Here is a 19,709-nt window from a genome sequence, read left to right on the forward strand (position 1 = left end):
AAAATCTGCTCCATCTCACAGGATGGGCGCTGGGCACGGGCAGTCAGAGAGCCCCAAAATTCCAGACACGGCCTCGCTTGGCAGCCACTCAGTAGCAGGAGCGATGGCCGGGTCTGCCCCGAGCCCCAGGGATGAGCCGGTGGTCACCGAAGCCACATGTGCTGGTGCCACCACCTCAAGCACGCAGGGACTCGCACCAAAACCAGTCACATCCCACAGTTGCCGCTGGTGGGACTGGGCTCTGGGGACAGAGCTCATCCTTCTGTGGAGCACAGCCCCTCTGTACTTCTCGTTGTTTTCTTGGGGCTTCTTGCATGTTTTACCCTTTTCCCAACAGATCCTGGGAAACTTGCAGTTTGTCTCAGGCTTTCTGTAGTTGCGCTTAAAGATGGGAAAAAAACCCATGAGGACTGTGAGAGCAGGAGTAAGGGCTGTGATCGTCCTGGGCTCTGCAAGTGTTTTCCTTGATTTTGAAATTTTAGCTTATAAAAAGTTTAACCTACACAATTGTGAGATATCATCATACAGAGTAGTTGCAGTTTTTTGTCATCTACAGTTTTTAGTTTAAAATGTTCCCTACTGATAAATATGTTCATTTATCTGTCAGGGTTGGCTACCTAACTTTTTAAAATTATTGTTTATGTCATTATAAATAGCAGTTACATTTTTCCAAAACGTGATTTGTAGACTCTTAGGTTGACAACTTGAACAGCCCTGTAACTTGTGTAACTTTTTTCTGCCGGTGCTCCCCACTCTGCTCTGTTTCCCCACGTGTTTATTGCAGGCAGGAAGAAGATGCACCAGTGTTTTTCAAGGTCATAGAAACGATGCTTTTCCATTGGTGCAAATCTTGAAATTCCATTTTTTTTAATAGAGGAAAAAAAACAAAGCCTAAAACCAAGAGGGAACTGAAGTCTCCTCCTAAATATAGCTTTAACTGCCGAAGTGGAGCTTGCCTGCCTGCCCCTCTGCCACCCCCCACCTCACCCGTCCCTCGGGAATCTGAGCTTATGTGAGGATTTTCGGTTTCGACGAGGCGGTAGGAACAGCGGTAACAACACTCCGAAGGTGCGAGAGCGATAAAACTAGGGCCTGTCTTTGTCACGCCCCTGGTGCCTGCATTATTTATGAGGAATTGTAAAGCTGCTGTAAGGGAGTGCTGCGGGATAACCCGCTGGAGAGCTGGGACTCTCTTGTAAATGTCAGGCGAGTCTTATTGGACATGACATTTAGAAAATTATCACTTGTGGTCTTGCATATCCACTCTTAAATACTTTAATGAGAATTAAATAATTTTATCGTGTATATAACACTTCATCCCTCACCCTCTGTAATTCCTCTGTGCTCTCTATCAAGTTTTGGTTTGAAACTGTTGCAATCTGTCAGATTTGCTGCCTGGGGAATTGCACGGTCGTGCCCCTTCGCAGCTGATCTGCAAAGGAAAATTTGCCATTACTCGAGTCAAACACGAACCAGTAACAGCATTTCACATAAAATATAAAACGTGACAACGGACATCAGATGGCTCTACTGAGAGGAAAAAGCACAAGATGCAGAAAGGGGCAACAAGCAATTCCCCTCCTTTTTTCCTGCTCTCACATGCTGCTGCTGGAAATTCTCGAGGGTACGATGCAAAGGAAAGGCAGTTGTCGCCTGCTGGAGAATGTACAGCCTTTCCGAGGCAGTCGTTATCCAGCGACACCTTGTATATCAGAGGATGAGGATAAATCTTAAACCTCTGGAAGTGTATTGTAAGTGTATTTTGTTAATGCTCCAGATGAAGCACTGGCTCGGTAGGAGCACAGGAGGAAGCAATGGGAAGTCAGGGACCAATAATCGGAAGAAGCACAATTTTGGGATGCCGAGGAGGAGGCGGACACGCTTGGTGTGTGATGCTGTTGTGCGTTTCTGAAATGGAAAAAGAGTGGGTTTAGATATATAATATTCAGCTTTCACTGAAATGTGCAGCTGGTTATTTATTCCTGTAGGAAGTTTCTCGGGAAGAAGAGTTCAGTGTTGCAGAGAGCCCTCACCAGGCTGCGCTCCTTCTATCCTCTGCGTTACACTCATGATTGCTCTAGAGAGCCTTTAGCGCCCAGAGTCTTGACTCCAGACTGGGCCCTGCTTGGCGCTGCGTAAAGGCACACAAAGTGCTCTTTTTCCAGATCTGTGTCTCCTGATCAGTGGTGTCTTCCCGTCTCACCAGAGATGGTTCAGTTAATTCAGTATTCCTATTATGCATGAAATAGAATGTATTATTCTACCTGATCACAGGAGAAACATGAGCACTTTGTCGATGCTCTGGCCAGCTTTTAAAAGGGGGAAGCAGATTACCGTGTTGTTAATAGACTGTACAATAATGAGTGTTTACAAGATTGTTTTTTTTAATGATCTTTTGCTACTTAAGGCAAAATATTTGAGACATTTGTTGTTTTGAGGCACTAAATATGTTTTGCAAGGTAATTAAGGAGATTAATGCTAATTATAATTGGTGTCCATTCAAAAATGTCAAACCTATTTAAGCGTATTTTTCATAATAGTTGTTAATTAGTGAACTGCACTGAAGTTTACATGCAGAGAGAAGGAGTTAAAAGCTAATCAGAGGAAAATTCGTGCTGCTGCAGATGTGGAAGACACGAGCAACCTGCAGCTGAGTAACACGAGTCCAGGAATGAGTCAAATATGTTGCTTTTTCACTGATCTTTTATTTATTTTCTCCCACAGTATTTTAAAAAGCAGAAACGGTTAATCCCAGAAAGGACGGTGTGGAAATATTTTGTGCAGTTATGCAGTGCAGTTGAACACATGCACTCCCGCAGGGTGATGCACAGAGGTAACATTAATTCAGTCTCTTTTCACTGAATAATAATATAATGTTCCAATTAGTAAGCGCCTACATTCAAAAACAATTATGCTGATGTTCAGCCAATGCATGTTTAGAGAGGCTGGAGCTCACAAGATGGATCTCTCCTTCTGTCTCACTGCCTCATTGTTAAAGGATTCAGTCCGAGGTGAGTGTGGTATTAGGAAGATGAGCTGCTTTGTATTCCAGACACTGATATTAAGTAGAAGTGTCAAACTTGCCATTAGAAAAGTGTCAGAAGTAAAATGCTGAGACTACTGGATCCAGTGAACTCCAAGAAATAGTCTTCATTATGTTAGCTGTGACCTTAGAGAGTTTAGAAGAGTTTTTCGGTCTTGCGAGCTTCTCTGAAATATTAATGCAAATAGTCTCACGCTCACATAACCTGTTCTTCAGTTTCATTAATTATTTTTGAATCTCTTGTCTTAGAACTTTTCATAACTCTGAGCTCTATCCAAAAATTATGTTGCTTCTTTCAGCATAAATGAAATGCTTTGTGATGGAATTGACCCAGGAAATGCAAATGTCCCAAACGGCACCAATACCAAGCTCTGCTGCTTGTTATTTCCTTTATCCTTCAAAGTAGTGAATTCTTCACTATTTATGTCATTTTTGCTCCTTTATACATCCCCTGATGCAGTTTATCAGTTGTACCTGAATTAGGTCTGTAATTGCTGGCTGAAATTTGGAGCCTCACACATTTACTCTGCTTTAATGTGAGGAAAGAGCCTCAGTAACTCAATCTTGACCTGACTGCTTGGGGAATTTTTGCACTCCATGAACAAACTGGGCTGTACAGAGCCCAGGATTTATGGATATAGGGGACAGTAGTTTGCCTTTGGTGTGAGGGGACCATGGTGGGCAGAACAGTTTCCTGTAGAAAGCGGCCATTTCCAAAGAGGAGCAGACTTATTCCTTTGATTTCCATCCGTTAAAGAGGTTCTCTCTGTGCTGTTGTGCTGTTTCCTACATTTTCCCTCATTGGTGTTTCTTGTGCACTGGGAAGTACACTCTGATTTGTGTGTATGTGCAGAGCTTGAAGTCTTGGAGGATTGAGCCTATCAAAGCTATAAAGCGACACGGTGCTGCTCGAACCTCTTTTGTACAGAGAGCGCTCCAGGCGATGTTTCTATTGCAGTATTAGAACCAAATAACCTTTTGTGGCTTTGACCTTTTACCTTTTTCTTCTTGCAGACATAAAACCAGCCAACGTGTTTATAACAGCCACGGGGGTGGTGAAGCTGGGAGATCTTGGATTAGGCCGCTTTTTTAGTTCTAAAACCACTGCAGCACATTCCTTAGGTAAGATGGTGCTGGGACAGCTGTCAGCTGGGATGCTCAAAAGCAATGTCTGTCCTCCTGCTATGACGGAAGCGTGATTCGGTAGATGCGTATGATGTTTTCTATGATGTGTATTTTAAATACTCTCCCTCATTTTTACCATGAGTGTTAATTACAATGCTATAAGAAAGTATACAGTATATACCGTTCATTCTTTAAGTCTTACAGTATAAAGTACTTCATAATTGTGTCTGTAACTCTTGAGAGGTGGCTGATTTTTCCATTTTTATTAATGGGTCTCAATTTTGTGAGTCACAAAGGAACTTCTGTGTTACAGCAGTGAAGGAACTTTGGCTTTTAGTGCAGTATTTAAGCTCTTTTACATTTAGCTCTCAGTTGATTTTTGGATCATGCAACGTTTGTTTCAATATTTGTGCAGTTTCCTCCACTGAGTGTGTCTTGCTGCATTGTTATATGCCTACAAACTTAATTGATAATACTCACCAACAACCCTGGGGCTTCCCAGTGCGCAAGAATGGAAAAGATATACCTTAATTTATATGTGATGAAAAAAAAATGAGGCATTTCTACAGTTTTACTTTGATAAAATATTAGGAGATTTCCCTTTGCATCAAAAGCTGTGCTAGGTTATACACACACTGTACTTAATAGATTAAAATAAATCCTCTTCACAGAAAGTTACAATCACATCATCTGAATGGGCAAAAATACGCTCATGTCTAATTATGTGATCTTATCTAGTTTGACTGCTGCACTTATTATATTAATAAGAATAAATTGGGGCTCGGAAGCTGGCTGCACACGTAAGCCAAGCTTGTGACCTTTACCAGGGTTGCTCTCTCTTAATGGAGAAAGCTCGTGCAGGAAGAGTTAAGCCTCTTCTGCGTGAACCTTGCACTTCCTCAAGTCAACAGCGTCCTGGAAACAGGTGAATAAGGTGCAAAACGCTAAAGGAGTGGCAGTGAGGGATACAGGAGACGGGGTGTTGTGCTGTGGGAGGGATGGGCACACCACTGTGTCCACTGGTTCTTGTAGCCAAGTAAAAAAGAACATTTTTGCAATCCAAAAAGATACAAAGATACAGACTTGAAGCTTACCCCCCCCGCCCTTTTTTTTTTTGGCAATTTGCCAGACACATAGGTTTTGTAGCAGCAGGAATTCTACTGATCTTGGTTTTGGTTTAATTAAGACATTTGTTTAAGTAGCTGTGAGTGATGAACACCCTGCAAACCGGAGCGTGGTACCCAGGCTGCGATGCCGGGCACTTCCCGTAGCCGCGTTGCCCCGGCAACCGCCCTGAACCGTCATTTCTCTGGCTGCTGACCCATGAATTGAACGTGCGGCTTATGCAAATATATTCATCTAATTTTTTTTTTTTTCTTTCTTTGTATTTGCTAGCATCAGACTGGCATAAAAGGGCATTAGGCAGTACCACGACCCGTCTGACAGGTGTACCACCGGGCTGCGGCAGCGCGGCCACTGCCTTGTCAGGAATGGGAGCTGTAATTAGAGCAAGGAACAGAATGAACGTCAGACGAATTACCAGGCAGCAGATCATATTTGTCAGGAAGGATTGCATACATAAAAATTAAGTGACAGTACATGCCGGGGTAATGAAAGAAAAATGAAAGATTTGCCCATACACAGCTCGCGAGATGCAGGCGAGCGCCTTGCTCGGAGCGACGGCAGGATGCCTGACCGGCGGCACGGCCAGGCGGGAGCATCGCAGGGGCAGCGGGCAAGCGAGGGGCAAGGAAAAACCTCCACGGGCAGAGAGGGGAAACGTGGGCACCTCCTGTCTCACCAAGTAACAAAACTCTGTTGGGGAAGGCAGCGGTGTTGTGGGACAAGCGATAAACACCAGGAACCCACTGGGGGCTGGAGGGTTCCCCGGGCAGCACCTTCTCTGCCCGTTTCCCTTGCGAGAGAACTTTTCCACTGGGGAGAGCGCTTCAGGCACAAGCTTTTCCAGAAAACTCCCATGGTTTAAAGGTAATGAGTGTAGCTAAGGTGAATTTTACTACTTATTACAACACGGTGGCTTCCTGTCCTTCCTTCCCTAATTTAAGCTTCACTGTAGCAGAAGCTCCAGGCTTTAGTTTAAAGGAGATGGTCTCAGATATCACAGAAACTTCATTTTACTGGGGCCGTAGGAGGGAACGGCAGGGGCAATTCAGCGGGAAGTGAGGAGGAATGCTTCTTCCTTTTTTTTTTATTTTTCTAATTTTTTTTTTTTACTATTTTCTTGAAAAACTTTTACAGCCTGGTCTTTTATAGTTTATAACGCAAGCATTTTACTACATTCATAGTCTTTCTTTTTTTTTTTTTTCTTTCTTTCATTTGTATGGTTATTTTTTTCCCCAGAGGAGCCATATCATACCTGTTTGATGGGCTGTTTTGCCTCAGAAAATGACTGTCCTTAACCCAGGGCTTTGCACTCAGTAATAATGAAATGACACCTGGTTGCTGGAGTTCGGGGGTGTGACGCCACGCAGTTTGGGTGGATTTTAGGGTACTGGTGTGTGACGTGCTTCCAGGTGTCACCTCTTTCATTCAAGATTCAGTAGGGCTAGGAGCACTTTTTTGTCTGTTTTTATTGATCGTGTCCATTATAAAGTTTGTTGATCTCTGAGGTGGGAATCCAGAGGTTTATCTGCTCAGTTAAGGCTATTCTGATACGCTTCTTAGAAAGTTCAAGTCGTTAACTTTGTTATAAAACCTAATTAGTTATAAGACAAAAATTATAAATAGCAGAGCATGTTTGAAAACTGCATAGACTTTGGAAAACTTAGCAGTAAGCTGGTAGATTTTGTTTTGCTAGGAGCTGTAATAAATATAGAAAATTTCAACTAATATTAAAATGGATAACTTTGTTGTGAGCTGGTATAATGCCCATTTTTAGCCAAATAAATTTGGCAATATCCAAAGGTTCTGATTGGCTTTACATTTTGCAGAAAAAAAAGAGAAGAGAAAAAAAAACACAAACAATTTTACAAAAAATACTCTTGTTTTGGAGCAGATGATTTATTATTTATTCTTGGACAAGAACAAACTTGGAGCAGATTTCCTTTTGGGGGATGCGTGTAAGCCAGAGATTCCCAGTTTAGAACATGCAAACAGCCCTGGACTGGAGTACGTGGGATGTCACACGTTCCTTGGGGTGTCCTGTCGGCTGCGAGGGTGAGCGGGGAGGAACTGCAGTTGGGAGAAGAGCTCTTTTCTAAATGGATTGTTTGTCTTTTTTTCTTTCTCCCCCTTTTTCCTTTTGCTTGTCAAGCCAATTTGCCATCTGAAACAAAATCCTGGTACTTCAAGGGGCTGGTAGGCAGGATTTGTTAAGAAAAAATGGACGCGAGAAATCTGTTTAAAATTTCAACAGCCAATATTCTGTGCGTTTTGAGACATTTTGGCCTTTTGGTCTGTGCCTGTAGTACAGGATTTGTGGAAGCAAAGGTTGCTGCAGAATTACTGCAGGTATATTGCAATACCGACCTGTCAGGGAAAAAAAAAAACAACAAACAAACAAAAAACCCTAAACCAAAACAAAAAAAAAAGCCTATGAAGACTTTGGTAGGGGTTGTATGTAATTAAATGCAAATGAAAAACCAGAGAGTTAGAGCAACAGGTCTTGTAAAAACAGCTGCAATATTGTGCACAAAATACTTATTTTCTTTTGTAAGAATAAGTCAATTTTTTTTTTCTTTTTTTCCCCATTGAAACAATTAGTGGGTACCTCATAGTGAGATTTGAAGGGATTTAATGTGTATTTTAGTGCCTTTGACCACTGTTTTACTTAAGCTAATTCCCCAAAGTTGAGCTAATTCCCAAATTCTCCTTCTGGGAAGAGACCTCAGCCTTCTTTTTGGAAGCAGATACTGATGAACTAAACCCTTTTTAAATAATGCTGTAAAATTTTCTGTGTAACCTACAAGCGTGTCTGGAGAGATGAGGCAGGTGAGAGTTGTGGACTCTAATTTTGAAGTAGGATTGCTTCCCCACTGTGTTTCCACCACCAGATATTATTAAAACATACTAAAATATTTGTCTCAGCTGTATGTATTTTCATGGAACATGCAATAGTGTGTCTTACATCTAAAAGCTAAGCTAATAGTTCTGGAAATTATTATTATTTTAAAAACTGGGTGGTTTTTTGTTACTCATGGATGGCATCTCAGGTTTTTGAACGTAGTTCTTTGCCTTTTTCATTTCTAATGAGCATGTTTCAAAAATCACAAGTATTTCAAAACATTGCAAAGTTTGTTTTGACAGGAGTGGAACATCTCTGGAACGAAGGAATGCTTTAATCAGTATTACCCCTTTGAGGCCCGCGTTGCGCTCTGATATCTCTTGGTTTGAAACTGGGAATACTCTGTAAAGATACAATAAAGGTCAGAATTTGTTAGGTTCTTTCATATTCAGAACTCTGTTCCCTGCTGTGAGAAAGAAAAGTGATAGATTCAGAAACGCTGCTCAGCTCAGTATTAAAGATTAGCTGGAAGGTGCTGGCGAAGGCGCAACAATAAAAGCCTTCCTTATCACTTCTTCTTCTTGTACTTTGTAGCCAAATATGGCTATGGAGTTTGATTAATTTCAGGACATGCTTACTTTTTATAGCATTTTAAAAAAACCCAATGTACAGAGCCTATTAAAATATTTGGAAATATTCTGCACTGATTTCAGTGTAATGACGATCTGCGTGAAGCTGTGGGAGTCTGCTGCTGCCAGAGACTCCTCTGTGGCACATTAAATTCGGTGAATGAGACTCTTGATAGAGACTCCTAAAAGTCTGAATCAAATTCTCTCTTGTTTCTGCCTGTGTGCGGCTGAGGATGAATTTCACGGGAAGCATCGATCGCTGGCTGAGCTGTATTTGCACAGGGAGAAGCTCTGTATAGAAAATAATGATCCTGTGTGTGACTGTACTGATAACCCGGCCACGGCCACCTTCACAACAACAAAACTCCTCTGATTCAAGCTGGAAAACGTTTTTAAAACGAGTGAGCACGATCTCCCCTGTGCAGGGAAAGACTTGCTGGGTTCAGAAGTATCGTAGCTCTTCACCGGGGGGTTTCTGTGGTGGATGCGGGAATCCCGCTCGGAGCCCCTGCGCACACTGGGTGCTGTAGCTGCACGGGTGGGGGTTTTGGTTCAAACTACAGATGAGAGGAAAGGAATTTGAATTTTATTTCTGGAATAACTTTGCTGTGTGTTTTCCTGGTGAAATGAGACTCTGCTCTTAATCTAACTGGGAACAATTAGCATTTCCCTACCTCAGGTGATGCCGATGTCCCAGGGCTGCTCTGGCCCCTGTTGTGGCTGTGCTCACGGGCAGCGCTGGGAGAGCGGGAGGAAACGTTCGTCTGGTGTCGCTGAAGGAGGCTGGTGTCGAGCAAAGGGCTTCAACTTTCAGGAAGAGAATGGGAAGATGCTTCCTTAGTCATAATCCTCTCTACCGTTTTGCGACCTTTGTGACTTTAAAGGCATTACTCCACCAGCCGGTGATTAATATTAAATCTGAACAATATTTTGTATTTTCAGCGGGGCAAATGCCAAAGAAAGTTTCTGATTAATAGTCTCCGATTAGACTATTCTTGTCAAATTGACTAATGTGATGCAATGGGGAGCACTGACTGATTGCACTGGAAGCCTTGTGCGGTTTTCTAGAAGATGCTCATTACAGGAGATTCCCACGTAATGTTGGACAGGCCATAAAGAGAATTGGGCTTGTCAGTCTTTTATCATGACAGTTATTTAAAAATTAATGCATCAGTTTTGAAACGCAGAGACCTGCTTGTTCGTACATTTGCTGACAACACTACAGTAATGATAGGTAAATGTGCAAGGTAGACTTCATAAAATCAGCTCAGGCGTGGACTGCTCCACAGACCCATTAATATAATGGAACAGACTAATGCACAGGAAATCAAATATGGGCTATAACGCACTCATCCGTACTATAAACCCTGTCATTCTGCTTTGATCGAAGGTCGTTTTAAGGCATTATCTGAAACGACAATTTTAGCCTACCAAGCAGACCCCTGCTAACGTGGAAGGCAAGGCCATAACTTTAGAGCCCACACGTTATTATTTGCTCTGAGCTTGTCACGCGGTGACCCGGAATAACTGGTCACAAGAACAGCCACGGTCAGAGGCTGCCCCTGGCACCAGCGCTCTGAAGCACGAAGACTTTGGGGAGCAGGAGTGGGAATGATCTTGGTGCTCCCTCCTGCCAGCTGGGTGCTGCCGGCCACCCCTGCCCACGCTGGTGCTCGGTGGGGACTTCCGAGCCCTCTTCAAGAGAACTTCACATAATGAATCACCGTTTCTTCTGCAGCTGCATGTTTTTAAGCAGGAAAATGAATCAGTGCTGTTCCAACCACGTCAGTTCTTGTTCAGAAATCTGGCAAATGTATGGGAATTTCTGGGAGAGCTGTGCTGTCCCTTGCGTGCACGTGGGAGAGATCCACGGAAAGCCTTGTTGGGCTCTTTTGAACGACTTCTGTCCTGCTCTTGGTGTTCTGGGAAGTTACTCTGTACAATCTGTTAAAAATTATTAACTATTAAGGGCACTCTGGTCTCATCCATACATAGAGGCCTTTCACTGGCAATTCACGCCGGCCGGATCTGGGACGGTGTGGGTTTGGCACGCTCCTAGGCTGGCTATGACATTGCTGAGCACAGAAATATAATAATCTCCATGTGCTATTTTTCTTGTGTTGCAGTTTGTATAAAATTTGCAAAAACGTAATTTCTCATTAGGGTACTCTTCACGTTGAAAGTGAAGTAATTTCTAATTTGAATGGCCTGGAAGCACAAGCTGAGTTTATCATACAGGGCAGCTGATTACTGAAAGTCCTGGGGGACCAAGTAAATGAGCGTCAGGGCAGTGCTCCCCTTTCTTGGTCACTTGTTCTGTTTTGCTAAGTGGAGTTTTATGTATGTATTCCTGTAACGTCTTACTTTTCTCACCGGTGCCATAGGATTAATTTCACATTATGTGCTACATTTCTGAATAGCAGTAGGATAATTGCATGCTGGCATTAGCAGTACTAATTTCACATCAATGCTCTTTGTTTCGACTAAGTGACCTAAGAGAAGATTTTTGTATTTCTCCCAATTTCCAGCTTCTGTTATGCTGCTGATGTACCGAGAACGAGTGTTCTCTGACTCCTCAGGTGCTGCCCCACGTCTGGCTGTTCCTCTGTGCCTTGTGAATTCTTTGGGGCTGTAAACAGCTTTTTGTCCTGCGAGGCCAAGCCTTGCACGGTGCCCGTATCAAAGGGATCCCGGCCAGTGGCTGGGTTTTCAGGACGAGAGGGGAATGCGGTTCAGGCCGGACTCACATGAATACTCGGCACAGTGTGGTCCAAGCTCCAGGGACCCCAAAGTGATTTTGCTCAGGTATCGCACTGCTGGCAGAGGCTTTGTGCTGGCATCTCTGCCCTCGGCAGGGGGTGATTTTTGCCTTTCCGGAGGCTGTTGTTTCTGCCCCAGAACTCATTTGTTTCCTTCTGTGTGTGACCCCCTTTTTAGGAACGCTGGGGAAAGGTGGTGGCTGTTCTTCCCCACACCTCTAACCCCATCCTTCAGCTGCTTATTAGCCTTCCAGCTGTCTGCAGTCAGCATTTCAAATGGAGAAATTGTAAACTGAATGGTACAGGCAAATTAAACATTTGCCATCTTGTGAGGAAAGGTCTTTAATTAGGAGTAGGATACACTGGAATGCCAAAAGCAAAAAAAAAAAAAAAAAAAAAATTGACAGGGGACGGGGAAGCAGGAGAAAAGAGAGCATATAAAGTCCTTGGATGTTTTAATAAATGATGTATCTGAGGATTATTTGATGTAGTTGAGACTGCCAGGATGTCTTGTATTTTCAGTACCATGACTGAAACTTATTTAGGATTTAAAAAAGAACCTTTTTGAGGTAAGGAATTTATTAATAATTTCCTGTAACTTCTGTCCAAAATGCTGGAGTAAATTTCTTTTGATAAAATACAGACTTGTGGAAGTACATGATGGAAATCCCACGGCTTCTGAGGTGACTGCAAGTTGGAGCAGCGTTTTAAAGTTTAGAATGATTATCTTAGTTCTTCCAGAAAGTTTTTGAATACCTGTCGAGTGCTGGGCTTGTTACTTCCATGTCTCTGTGGCAGTAAATGTTCTCCTGAACTCGTGAAAAGGAGCAGATTCCCCGTTGTCCCTGGAGCCGTGCTGTCACGCTGCTGGTGCCACGTGTGGCAGGAGAATGTTCTTGCAGTGTCAGTGCTGTTGAGTGAACCAAAGGAGGATGGTCCTTACGACGGCTCTGTCCATCTGACATGACACTCTGAAGGCACTTGGAAGACTGGAAGGGGAAGAAAATGTTCCTCAAATTTCAAAAATACAGAAGATACTTTCAGTAGCGTTCACCAGTCCTCGAGCTCTGTATGTGGTGATATATTTGGTTCTACACCTTGGAAACCATGAGTTGCTTCCGAATTTTTGTGCCAATCTTTTCCAATTAGTTATTCGTGCTAAACCTACTCCTTTAATGAAGTCAGACTTCTCTATAATACAGGTTAACACAGTCACTTTTTAAGACAATAACTCCTCGTTTGTTTGTTTGTGTTTTGCAGTGGGAACGCCATACTATATGTCCCCAGAAAGAATACACGAAAACGGCTATAACTTTAAATCTGATATCTGGTCTTTGGGCTGTTTACTGTATGAGGCAAGTATCTTCTAACTTTTTTTCCCCAGGTTTGTTTTAACCACACAATACGGTCCAGGAACTGAGTTGGTCAGAATTACTTTAGCTTAATTGTTGAGAAACCTTATGAAAAGATAACTCTCTTTGTGCTCATCATGTGCTTTTTAAGTGTGAACAGCAAAGGGGTTGTGCCACACAGCACAGTACTTAATTCAGTGAGTGACAGAGATGCTGAGGACAGACGCACACAAGCAGCTTCCTGCCTTCGTTCTTCCTGCTGCGAGCAGCGCTGTTATTCGGGGAGCATATTCATAGTTTCTCCTGAATACTGCATTTGTTTCAAAAATAGCAAATTTATTTGAATGTAAACTACTGGTTTGTTAAATTGTTAAATTGGAATATTTTAATTTTGGGAGCTTTCAATAAAGGAGAATAGAGTTTTTATGTAGTATGAAATCAGTTTCTCTAACTCTATTAGCCCATAGCTGGAATTTTTTCTATTTGTACCTTGTCTGGGCATTTGGCTAGAAGACACAGAGCAGGCACGCTTTGTGTGAACCCCACAGTGTGCAACTTCTTCCTAAAAGCTTTTACATACATTTTTATAATAACTGCTATGACTTTATAACAGTAGTTTGAGTTTTGTGATTTCATTTTTAGCAGGGATCAAACGCTATTGAACAGTCTTTTACTCATTTATAATCTAATTCTGATCTTTTTTTAGAGGTGTGCATCTTTGCATTCATGTGAAAGTGCACGTCAACATTTAGAAAGCTTTTTTCCCAGTCCAGAGAATTAAAAATCCCTGGGATATTTAGTAATAAGAATATTGCTCACATTCCTCTTTGGATAATAAATTATGTGAACTGATGACATTTTGCTTCTTGCTAAAACTTCTCGTAACCACGTGGAATTGGAGAATAAGCAGAAATGTAGTTTATTTTGTGAGCACAGCAGATGTGAAAACTACTACAGTTAACCACGTACTTCAGCCTGTTGATTAATCTAGATACAGCCGTGGACTTGAGTGGGGTGCAAAAAATGCTCTTGGGGAGAAAAAATCTCACCACTGTCCATTCTTTTTATACTCGTACTGGTGTCCATGGAAGGACCGTGTCTCCACAGTGCCTCAGACAGCCTGTCCTCTACGCTTGGCACAGCATAGAGTTTCATTAAGGAAAGAGATTTATCTCGGTGTCTGGTATAAATGCCCTGTAAGTCACCATGAGCGGTGTCACATCCCAGCGTTGGCCTTACAGGTATCAGAGCAAATAGATCTGCTAAAGGGACCATCCACTTTGGAGGCGCTGGAGCCCAATGTGGTCGTATCACTCTTATTGTTAACATTCATAGATTCATAGATTGGTCCAGGCCGGAAGGGACCTCCAAAGGTCATCTAGTCCGACCTCCCCGCAGTCAGCAGGGACACCCCCAACTAGACCATTCCATGGGATAGGAGGGAGAGAAAGAGCATGAGACACTGAACTAACTACTTGATCAAAAATATTTGGAAAATTGTGATCTTATATCGAGTGGCTTTGTGTCTGTCCTCAAATTCTCATTATCTCTAGTGAAAGAATTGAAGAGACTTCAATAATTCCTGAGGCAGCAGGAAAATACCATTAAAAAGCTGGTATTTTTTCATAAAGGATGGTTTTGGTTGTAATGCTTCTAATGAGAACTGAAAACTGGAATAATACAGCGTAGCTGTATCTGGGTCCGCTGGTGGGGCTTGAAAAGGTATTTGGAGACTCTTCTGTGGGAACAGGGGGAAGGAAGCCTGAGCTCCCAATAACTCATGATGCTGAACAATTCCAGGTACACTCATGTGTTGGGCCTAAGGAGGAATCTCAGTCAAAGGCTCTGCTGAGTCCAGGGCTCTGGCCCTGCCGAGGTGCGTTGCACTTGCCAAGTCTGTCAGTAACAGTCAGAGTCACCCAAGTTGGACACGCTCCTCGTTTGCTGCTGCAGCGTGAAGCTTCTCCGTCAGGCTCTGAGTCATCCCCAGGCTGAGCTCTGCTGGAGATGGGATTCCAGATTTATGCAGAGAGAAATATTTAGCGTTGTGCTAAGATATGTTTTTGTTGCAGGCAATATGGTCCCCTTATGGCATAGTAGTCTTGGTAATCCTTGTATTTCAAGAAGCTGACTTAATTGCACACTAAACATAATTCTCTGGTAGGAGTAGCAGTACTATAGTAACATGTGAAAGATCTGGCATGTGAAGCGCTTTTAAATTTACTTCCTACGTAGGTAAGCCTTAACTTGGTGAACAGGAGCTGTGAGATCTTGCAGATTCCGAGGAGGGCTGGACAGTTACCAATTTTGTGTTCAGTAGATAAACAGCTACTTGACTTTTTAAACTTCCTAGAATTTGGAAAATTAAAAATCAAATTCATATGTCATTGAAGGAACTGTATTTTATCTTCTCTAATTTCTTGTAACAAGAATGTTTTTCCATTTGGCTTAAAAGTAAGGAAGCGATGTTTGTTTGGTTATGAGTCACTTCTGATATTTCTCCAGCTAGATTGTGTAGATAAGCTGCAGAGAGATTTAATGTACAAATTGCCTTCAGAGACACGCGTGTCCACTGGAATCCACTTAGGGAACATTGAGGGGTTTGGGATGTGATGCCACATAGCACCACTTAACTTTGACATTGATAATCATACAGTGATTTTTATTAAATCTTATCAATATAAGTAGTAACTGTCTTCATCCCTCACTTCCTGTAGATATCTGTCAGTAAGATCACTTGGAGGGGATAGAAATAAGTTGTTAATTCCCAGAATATAGCTACAAGCAATGACTTTAGCAGTGCTGGCAAGACGATCAATTTAAACACTAACAGTGATTCCTGTATATGTATTTTTTAACCAGTCATACTGCATGGTGGTCATTTTAAATGGAGATCTGGCTGTCCTGCAGTAATTGCTCTAATCAAAATGTCAGGAGCAAGCCCCAAGGTGGCATCACAAACTGTTGTTAGGGAGATGTTGGGAGCGCCCGTGGTCGCGGCCCCGCGGAGCCGGCGTTGTGTCAGGACGTCTGCGCGCTCTCTTTCCATTGCAGTTCCCTGTATTTACCACCCAAAACCCCACGGAGCTTCCTTTTCTTCCTCTTTTTCCCATGACCGCTTAACTAGACTTGGTGAGAAAAGTTAATGGGAATTGAAAAATCCCTTTCAGCCTTACTGGCGTTATTGATGTTTGTATTGAAATCTCAGAGACCTTTTTTAACCTTTGGTCGCCTTCTGTGCCTTCCCTAATGCGCCCATTAATGTTGTTCTTGGAACCATTCTGCATGCTGGGCTCTCCAGTTTTGTTTTAACTGATTGAGAGCAGTTTGCTATCAATCTCTAATTGGGGATTAGAGTCTCTAATTGGAGTCTGTAATTTCTTTTCCCCGCTGATTTGCTTGTTACTGTTACGACAGTAACGAAGTTACAGTGATACAACTTCACCTTTTGCCTTCAAAAGCTTCCCAAAGAGCAGGAGGACGGGGCTGTCAGGCTCTCCCCCGGCCTCGGGGCTGGTTCCCGCACCAGTCGGGCGACTCTTCAGCCTCGGGGTGATGAGGAAGAGCTGGGCGATGCTGGTGGGGGCAGTGGGGAAGCCCCGGCGAGGTGGGAATGTGCCTGTTCCTGGTGCCTCTCTGGATATCTGAGAAATCCCTCTGGAAGAGCTTCCTGAGAAACATTTTATTCTGGTGGTACATGAGGAGATAACCTTGGAGATTTGGCCAGAATATATTTTATTACTTCTTGTAACGGCTCAGGACTCATTGCAGAGGGTTTCTTGCCTCTGCAGGGCTGTTTTGTGCAGGGTGACCCCCTGCAGCTGAGGTGTTCCCACTAATTTCAGAGTAACCAACGTCTCTTGCAAATAAGCAAGGAAGAAACATAATTTTAAATTACCTTAAAGATATTTTTAAATATAATTTTTATATTTATGATTTAAGGCAAGGATAGTTTATCTTGCTGTGTCCTGCATTGCTGAGCGCTTGGCTGTGTGTTGATGGCAATGCAGTGTGGGTCAGACACCCCCTGCGGAACCCGGGGGGGCAGGTCGCGGTGTTCACGCCGGGCCACGTTGCTGCTGGAAATCCAGCCCCAACACAGCGTTCCCAAACCCTGCCCTAATCAAAACTGCTCGTCTGTCACCAGAACACTAATACTCCATCAATCTTGATTCCTAACTGCAGGATAATAGAGTGGAGGATCTAGTATTGACTCTTTTTAATTCTGCTGGGAGCTTGCTGTGTGTGTCAGCAACAAGACAGCGTTCTTCAGATGGCTTTCGCAGCGCATGGTAATGAGGAAAAGACTAATAATCATCAAATAACCCCCTATTAAAGCCGTAGTGAGAAGCATCAACTTCAGCTGGCCTCGGTATGAGAGCCTGCCCGATTTGATGCGGCTCGTAGCAAAATGGTTTGTAAAGATCTGACCAGAGCGGATAATGCCCACAATTATCCAGTGGTGCTTCGTTAGAAGGAGGTATCGCGGGGCCGCCTCTGACCGGTGGCACGTGAGTAACACCTTGGACTAATCCAGGGTGGCCACAGGTGGCCCCGCTGGGCTTGGTGCCGGTGTGGGAAGGCAAGAGGGGAGGCGCTGAGCGCAGCCCGGCTGCCTCTGACGGACACGACCAGCCCCGTTCTCTAAGGACAAAAATGCCCGTGTTGCTGCGGCTGTTTTTCTGGGGCTCGCGTTCGGTCTTTGTTTGGATCTGCTGGTAGAGAACTTGCAGCGTAAATGGTTTTCCACACACAAAGATGCAGTTTCCTTCCTGAAACTTAAGTATAACATAAACACATCTCTGTGAGGAGTCTCCGTGTGCCCTGGAAGGAATCCTTCCCCACCCAGAGCCTTCCTTGTGCTCTCCTTGCTGCGTGTGAACAGCCCCTTCTCCCACATCTGTCGCCATTGGAGATGAAACGGAATTGAAAGAGGAAAAAGACCAGATCAATTAGGAAGAGTTTCAGCAGTTTGGTTCCCAGATCTGTCTGGGATACTCTTTCCTAAATAGCAGATTTCCAGAGGAGAGGATGTTTGTTTTGAGGTGGTTTTGCTTTTTTTTAAAGACTGAAGTACATTGTTCACACGGGATTCTTCATATTCTAGGTAGCCAAATGTCCCAAAATAATCAATTTATTCCTTGTAGCAGTCTATTAAAAATTTCCTAGTCACAGAGAGCAAACGAACTGGTTGTTCTGAAAATGATCGTAACCGAGGAAGATTGAAACCACAACACATTATCAAAGACAGAAGAGCTGCTACTTTTTAAAGAGATGATCACATTTATGAGAGTCTTTCACAGTCGTCTTTAAGCCAGTTGGTTTCTAAGTGGTTGCCCAGCAGCCTGAGCATCCTATTTCTTGGTTTCGGGAAACAGGTACGTTCTGTGTACCTGTGGAATTGCCTGTGTACACCCAGGGCCCACCTCTGAGGTGTTTTGGGCAGGAAGAATCGCAGCGATGGGGAAACGTAGGGGCTTTGCCGGGCTCGGGGCTGCCCAGCGGCGGGGTGCGGTGGGCACAGGGGGGTGCGGTGGGCACAGGGGGAGCCGGGACGGGGTCTGGGTCTGCCGAGGACATGACGGGCTCTGCTGCAGCTTCACCGGGGACGGGGCGCTGAGCGGTACTGGGGGATCAGATCCTTTGCATTTCTGAACTGGTTTCTGTTTTTTCTCTCCAGATGGCAGCTCTTCAGAGCCCTTTCTATGGAGATAAAATGAACCTGTTTTCTCTCTGCCAAAAAATAGAGCAATGTGACTACCCACCTCTTCCAGCTGAACATTATTCTGAAAAGGTAAATTGGGAGCGTTTTGGCAGGGGGTGCTGTGGGGGCTGCCGTGAAGTTCTTTCCCCCACAGGGGAGAGGGAGCCCAGGAGGAGAAGCGCCTCATGGGCAAAGCAGAACAGGAGATGGCCAGAGCGCGTGAGTACCTTCAGGGCTGGCTGAGGAAGCTCTCGTTGTGATGTCTGAAAATGGCCAAGCTGAATTAAGACACAAAAAAAAGATTTCTTAATGTGGGGAATATTTTGAAACTGGAAGTCTCTGATGCTGGCAAATCCCAGCAATGAACGGTTTGATGCAATAAGCATCTATACAGCAGCCGTACGGGGCTTTCTAAACCCTGGATTTTGTGCAGATGAAGGCAGGGGATGGAGAGCAGTAGCTGAACCGGAGTATATGAAAAAAATTATCAGTGCATGCTTACTCGGCGATGTTTCACTTCAGCTGCAGACATGAGTGTTGGGTTTGTTCAGGGCCTTTTGAGTGTTTTTTTTTTTATTTTTTTCCCTTACCTAGACAAACCAGCTGTTTTTCATTCCCTCCTCATGCAGTTACAGTTGCCTTCTATTTGCAAGGAAATGGCTAATGTAATTTTAAATGTTCACTGTATCCTTTGGGGTTTTTCTTTTGTTCTCCCTCAGAGTTCTGAGGAGCAAGAGGCGGGATGCAGGGGAAATACCCTACGTGGCTGCAGCAGACGGTCTGGTCTCCACCCCAAGGGGGACCCTGCACCACACGTTTTCCATTCTACTTAGTTTTTTTTACTTACTAACTCATGCAAAAGGTTATTTGAGAACTGTTCTGGAAACGTGGATTTTTTCCAATTTTTTTTCTTTCCCCGAGCTGCCGTAGCAGCGCGTCCCGGCTCTGTGCATTCACGTTTCCGTGCTGTTGTAGCATCTCAGGATATGCCTGCTGGCAGCAGGAATTAGTGTAAGTTGACAGATGTGTTTCCTGTCTTTACAATTACTGTCTGTTTGCTTCCCTCTGGCAGTGCTAAGGAGTGTGTGTAGTGTGGTGATACGGTCTGGGGTGAGAAGGATGGTTTAAAGCTC

At 43.7% G+C, this 19,709-nt stretch overlaps 1 protein-coding gene across 1 annotated transcript in view; it reads left to right on the top strand.

Moving 5' to 3' along the window:
• Nucleotides 1-19,709, top strand: part of NEK6 (NIMA related kinase 6) — a 62,243-nt gene that overhangs the window by 38,333 nt on the left and 4,201 nt on the right. Inside the window, exons 6-9 of the mRNA XM_074161364.1 lie at nt 2,725-2,833; nt 4,058-4,165; nt 12,781-12,875; nt 18,553-18,666. Coding sequence (XP_074017465.1) covers nt 2,725-2,833; nt 4,058-4,165; nt 12,781-12,875; nt 18,553-18,666 — 426 coding nt within the window. The remainder of the gene's footprint in view (nt 1-2,724; nt 2,834-4,057; nt 4,166-12,780; nt 12,876-18,552; nt 18,667-19,709) is intronic.

The sequence above is a fragment of the Numenius arquata genome, chromosome 19 (assembly GCF_964106895.1).
Source record: "Numenius arquata chromosome 19, bNumArq3.hap1.1, whole genome shotgun sequence".
Taxonomy (NCBI): domain Eukaryota; kingdom Metazoa; phylum Chordata; class Aves; order Charadriiformes; family Scolopacidae; genus Numenius; species Numenius arquata.